At 38.0% G+C, this 6,000-nt stretch overlaps 1 protein-coding gene across 1 annotated transcript; it reads right to left on the bottom strand.

The window, feature by feature from the left end:
* Window positions 1-965: 965 nt before the first annotated feature.
* Window positions 966-3,992, bottom strand: LOC110879102 (probable WRKY transcription factor 3). Its single transcript, XM_022127507.2, has 4 exons — window positions 3,150-3,992; window positions 1,875-2,503; window positions 1,602-1,775; window positions 966-1,514 (listed from the first exon to the last, which is right to left on the bottom strand). Exons 1-4 carry the CDS (start codon window positions 3,552-3,554, stop codon window positions 1,250-1,252), a joined length of 1,473 nt encoding a protein of 490 aa, XP_021983199.1. The 5' UTR covers window positions 3,555-3,992; the 3' UTR covers window positions 966-1,249.
* Window positions 3,993-6,000: the final 2,008 nt, after the last annotated feature.

The following is a 6,000-nucleotide window of genomic DNA, read 5'->3' as shown; positions in this document are numbered from 1 at the left end:
GGATTGAACCACGTTTACCACGGCCCTCCCTTTTGATGATTTTGAGACAAAAATATATTTAAAAAATAAAGGGGATAGTGGTTTGGGTCATGACCACACCCTTAGGGTAGTGGTTTTGGATGGTGGATTAGAGGTGAGTGACATGACGCCTATATGGAGGGTCAGGGTCATAACCACACCCTTTAGCTTAACACCGTGGAGTTGTGGACTACATACATGGACTCATTTTTTATATAAATAAGGATACCAATTAAATCTTGCAAAAATCAATTAGCAAGTGCTAAGCTTGTGATTATTGTTCTGGTATGACCTCAATCTTGTGACTAATGATTGTGGCTATCTGTGATTGTAATCTTATGATTTGGAACAAAATGACTTTGATTCAACATTCTTGACAAAAGATTATCCAAAAAAAAAGTGTTATACCCAATACACGATGAGTAATTACTCATCACATATCGGTTATACCCGCGAGGACGAAAAAAATTAGAAATTAGAAATTATAAAACTAAGACGACAAAATTAGTAAATCAGTATATTATTTTGATACTCGAGGACGAAAAAATCTAGAGACAAAAGAAAATGGTTACGTGTATCGCACGTATAAATGAGTAAGCATGTTTCAGGTAATTTGGTGAGAATCACCAAATACCATACCAGTCCATACATGCGAAAGTTTTAAATTTAATCTAGTCATATCCGGTCCTATATCTAAATACCCGTCCCGAACTTTTTAGATTTTGAGTTTGGCCTGGTTCCAGTTCGTTCGCCATCCCAATTTTCAACCAAACCCAATGGCCCAGAAGGAATTGTTTGTAATTCCTCTTCGGCCGTAACTTGGGGCTTCAGACCCGACACGACACGGGCCCTTTCAATCCTAATATGGGTTCAAGAACAGCTAAACCAAGATTGCTAGCATATAAACATACATGACACATGTTAGAGAAAATCATAACTATACCATACAGCATTCCAAAAATTTCCTTTAAAGAGCAAACCAACAACCAAGAGCTACAATGACAGCACATAATCTACCCTTAAACTTGAAGTACATATAACTCTCTTTGTGTACAACAAATAGGGCGAGCAAGGCCCGCGATCTACTCATTACAAGCAACCCGACCATTTGTACAAAGACTCATCTCCAATAAACCATCAAATACTTATAATCCGAAATGTACTACTATTCTGTTAGCAACAATACAAACTTCAAAAGACATCTTTTACATTACCACATTCAGAACAGCGTTTATGCCGTTATTGCCTCTTCTTTCATCTGTAAAAGAACCGGTCTTTCATTGTTTCCTAAGTTGGTGTCTTTGCGCTGTGACGGTTTTGTAGATTTACCCATTTGCCCACCACCATTGTTGCTAAAGTATCCTCGATGCTTAGATACTGGAATATCATGATCATGTTTCCCTTCATATGTCGTTACCACAGATTTCGGGTCTGATGGAGATCTTTCTACATGCTTTCTCACATTGCATCCTGCAAATGTGCATTTATAATAACTCCTGCACATTTCAAAACTTCATATAAGCAACCTCAACCATTTTATATGTTTCACCCTCACCCAACAAAATTTAAATAAGATCGATCACCTTGGATTAGTATTCCCCTTGACCACTTTCTGCCCGTATTTTCGCCACTTGAACCCATCGTTTAAAAGATCAACCTCACTTCTTGTCTGAACTACAATTTTCTGTTCTGGTACCATCTTGTTAGATAAAGCCGCCGGGTCCACAGGCACAGACACAGGCCCGACTTCAGTATTCCTTTAGTCCATGTGGGAAAAATGCGTTAACGAACGTGCAAAATGTTAAATTTAACAAAACACACACATAAATGCATATGCTTAACGATCTTCTACATACCTTCTTTTTGGATTAGGTTCATCGTCTGGCTCATCAGTGCTCATCAACTGATCAATGAACTGATTACATACTTGATCAAATTTCATCAACGGGTTCGATCCTTGATCAGCTACCGGCGTTTCCACAACGCGCGTTTCCAATTGAGAATTAATCGGTTTGTTCACATCAGCAGCACCTTCTTTAGCGCGCTTAGGTGGAGGTGGGTCATGATTGTGCTTGCCTTTAAACACGATATCAGTTATTTGACCATCAACTGATTGCCCGACCGTCTTCTTCACCGGGCAGTTAACATATGTGCATTTATAGTAGCTTCGCAGATGCTCACTTGCTTTGACCTGTTTTTGACCGTACTTCCTCCAATTGTAGCCATCATTGGTATCAGTAGCAATCATTTGTTGAGGTTCAGTAGCGTCGGATTGAGAAACCGACAAATCATCTGGTGACCCGATTTGGGAATCCTCGTGATCTGATTTTGAATTGACTGTGTTGACCATTTGTGGTTGTTGCTCATATGACTCTGTTGCGGAAGGCTGATTTTCCGGTTGAATATGATTGAAATAAGATTGAGATAATGCAGCCTGAGCGGTAACTTGAGCCAACGCCTGCTGGTGTGACATCCCAAATGGACTCTGCCGGAATTCAACAAATAAGAACACATTTGAAGTTACTAATTTGACATCAAAAGTCAAAGATTACTATTTTCTAGGAGAAACTATCAAAGTTTCAATCCAAATAAAAAATAGTAAGTCAAATTTGAAGTTAAAATTAGCTAATTTGACAAATTTGGTTACCATTTTCTTGGAGAAACTATTAAAATTTAAGTAAAAACCAAACAAATAAAGTCAAAACTGAAGTTGAAAATTAGCTAATTTGACATGAAAAGTTAAAGGTTACCATATTCCCATCAAACAATCATCAAAGAGTCCAAATCAAACAAACTAAGCCAAACTTGAAGTTAAAATTTTGCTAATTTGACATCAAAAGTCAAAGATCACCATTTTCTTGAAAAAATTACCAAACTTTAAGTCCAAATCAAACAAATTAAGTCAAATTTGGATTTGAAAACTAGCTAATCTGACATCAAAACTCAAAGATCACCATTTTCTTGGAGCAATTTTCAAACTTTAACTTGAAATCAAACAAATTAAGTCAAAACTAAAGTTCAAAATTAGCTAATTTAACACCAAAACTCAAAGATATTCTTTAAGAAAAAAAAAAATCAAACTTTACTTCCTCATTTAAATCACAAGAACACATAACGAAACACAACAATACCTGCAGAGGTGATAAAAACCCAGGAGAATTAAGAAACCCAGAAGGACTAAAAACATTTGGAAACACAAACCCAGATGGCGATTGACCAATCACCAAGTCAACGGGCCTATTTTCCTTAAACCCCCCAACTTTCTTTGCAGAATCACTTTCTTTCAACCCATCAAACACAAAACCAGTTGCGTTTGATGCAGGTGAAGCCATAGCACCAGCAAGAAGCTGAGAAAACGAGCGTGAATCCACATCAGGGTAATGATCAGTGAAGAAATTGGAAACCATGGTCATTGGGCCGGGGCTGAACCCTGGGCCCGGCCCAGGCCCACCTGTGAATAGGGTTTCGAATGATGATTGTGGTGGTAGTGTAATCACCGGTGGAACTTGGCGGTGGTGTTGTGGTGTTTCTGCCATGAGGTTTCTCTCTCTAAGAGATGGGGTTTCTCTCTCTAGAAATTGGGTGATGGGTTTGGAAGTTTTATAGGTGATGGGAATGATTTGGTGGGTTTGATATTTGGATGATTAGGTATGTATCTATCTACTTGTTTCAATATGGTTTTAGATTCCGTGTACAGACAGACAGCCAGACAGCAGACAGTAGTAGTTTACAGAAAGTCGGCTCAAAATCGGCTTCCCTTTGGAGGTTAATTCTATTAATGAGCTCGTCTCTTACATTCTCAATAACCCAGGAGGAAGTATTTGGAAGAAGTGCGTGTCCACAGTTGTTTTTGCAACGGTATGGAGACTTTGGCTTACTCGGAATAAAAAAGTTTTTGAAGACATTTTCATCCCAGTCTCTTCAGTCGTCGAGCAAATAAAGGAGGAAAGCTTTGTTTGGATTTGCTGTCGGTCAAAGATCAAGAAGCCGAGTTGGGGAAATTGGATGTCCTTTAGTTTAATAGACTCGATGTAATTGTGGTCGTTGTTTGTTTTTGTTTTCTTGTTCTCAGCTTCTTGCTGGCCCTTTATATATATATATAAAGTGTGTTTGCCGTTCAAAAAAAAAAGTTTACAGAAAGTGTATGTGTGTCTACATCCTCAATAGATTTTCTTCTTATCGGATTATGGTGGTTTACATAACTGGTCCTTCATCTATTAGAACATGTGTAGTGAAAGGGGAAAATAATGCCTCCACCATGGGGCATTATTCGACACGTGTCAGTCCAGTCAGCATGGGGCGTTATTGCAAAATTAGCGTAGTGGGGATAATGACCAAATAATGCCCCTTTCAATCCTTAAACAAAAAAATAAAATAAAATAAACTGATTTCTCATTGGTGGGTCAACCCAAGTCAAACCTTCCACAAGTGCAACATGGCGTTTTAAATACAACGCTAATCAAAATTTTTTTTCAAAAATAAACTCCCAAAACACCTAGTGTAATGGGTGGGGGCGTTATTTTTCAATTTTTTTCAAAAATAATGTCCTACTACGGGTGGTCTTATTTAACTTTTATTTACAGTTTAAAACATTTTATTGGAGTCAGGGTCTTGTTTTAGTGCTATCCGGAACAACGTGTAGACCACTGGACGGCTTGATGTGGGCGAGGTTTTTGGAGGTTGTCTAGAAAGGAATTCTGCAACCCCGGACTTGGAAACGGATGAGAAAGTGGGGCCTCTATTCTCACAAACATATTACTTATATATAAATTTAATATTTTTAATATGGGTTTGCAGAGGTTTGTTGATGTAAAAAATAGATGTTTTTAAAAGAAAGTTTGAAATTTGATGTGACGCTAAGATGGAGGTTTGTGGGGGATTTATTGTTATGGATGCTTTTACTCTGTTTGTTACAGAAAGCGATTCATTAACTTGTTTTAGGCTACTAGTTAACGACTTAGAGGACTTCATCTGCAATTAAGGAATACCTCAAGGCTGAAATTGTAATGTACGCTATGGAAATTGGCAAGTTGTCGTGTTCATATCTATTTTTGGATTTTAGATATTTATCAATAGTGAGAATTTCTCTGTCTACATTAAATACACTTGACCATTGAATTTGCTATGGTCTCCTGTATTGGCCCATTCTATACACACCTCCCCTCCTTCCTGATTACACCCCCCTTGTGAAAGGAAAACTGTCGGTCCCACGCAGGCCCCACCTGTAAGTATGTGAGAGGAGGGGGGTGAAAAAAGTAAATAGGGGGGGTGTAGAAAGTAGCACCCCCTGTATTAATGCCGATATAATTACCAACTTTTACGAATTTATCGATTATCTTTTTTTTTGATAGACTAATTTTTCCTCTTAATTTTTTTTAATAGCAAACGAAACCCTTTTATTAATCCGTCAAAATATGAACCATCAGTCAAGAGCTGGCAATCCATTACATCCAAAAACAATACAAAACAAACAATCAGAACAAAAAACTAGTTTACTACATTCATTACCAACTTACATTAAAATCCCACCACTCTTGTTGTGTAATGCTTTTATAATTTGATCTCATCCTCATTCCTTGAAGGGTTGCCTCCTTTATGATCGCCACAATCATTTGTACCGTGCCTTGTCTATCGCCGAAGATCTTCTCATTCCTGACTTTCCAACGAGACCGCATTGTTTGGATAGCTATTGCGTGTATCACTTTTCTCATCTTCCGGCTGCAGTTCATCTCGTTCAGTTCCGATAATAATTCTTTTAGGTTACCATAGGTATTAACCATATGTATCCTAATCCACATTGTTATTTTTTCCCAGACCCGTTTTGCGAAGTTGCATTACAGTAAGACATGGGCAGCTGATTCCTCCACTGCACCACAGGTTTTGCAAATCGTTTCAGACAATTCTTAAATACTTACACCTTCTAAGGATTAAACCTTGATCTTCCCACAAGAGATAATTTCTCTTGACCACTAGGCTATAGCC

The sequence above is a fragment of the Helianthus annuus genome, chromosome 9, assembly GCF_002127325.2.
Source record: "Helianthus annuus cultivar XRQ/B chromosome 9, HanXRQr2.0-SUNRISE, whole genome shotgun sequence".
NCBI lineage: Eukaryota > Viridiplantae > Streptophyta > Magnoliopsida > Asterales > Asteraceae > Helianthus > Helianthus annuus.
The sequence above is the reverse complement of the archived record's forward strand: the minus strand, read 5'-3'. Positions and strand labels throughout refer to the sequence as shown.

Bases quoted from the DNA above. Each gene is read 5' to 3' on its own strand.
- LOC110879102 (XM_022127507.2), bottom strand. From the start codon at position 3,554: ATGGCAGAAACACCACAACACCACCGCCAAGTTCCACCGGTGATTACA. The intron at 1,776-1,874 runs GTATGTAGAAGA...CATGGACTAAAG, and splicing joins GAACCTAATCCAAAAAGAAG to GAATACTGAAGTCGGGCCTG. The intron at 1,515-1,601 runs GTGATCGATCTT...TGAAATGTGCAG, and splicing joins AAGGGGAATACTAATCCAAG to GAGTTATTATAAATGCACAT.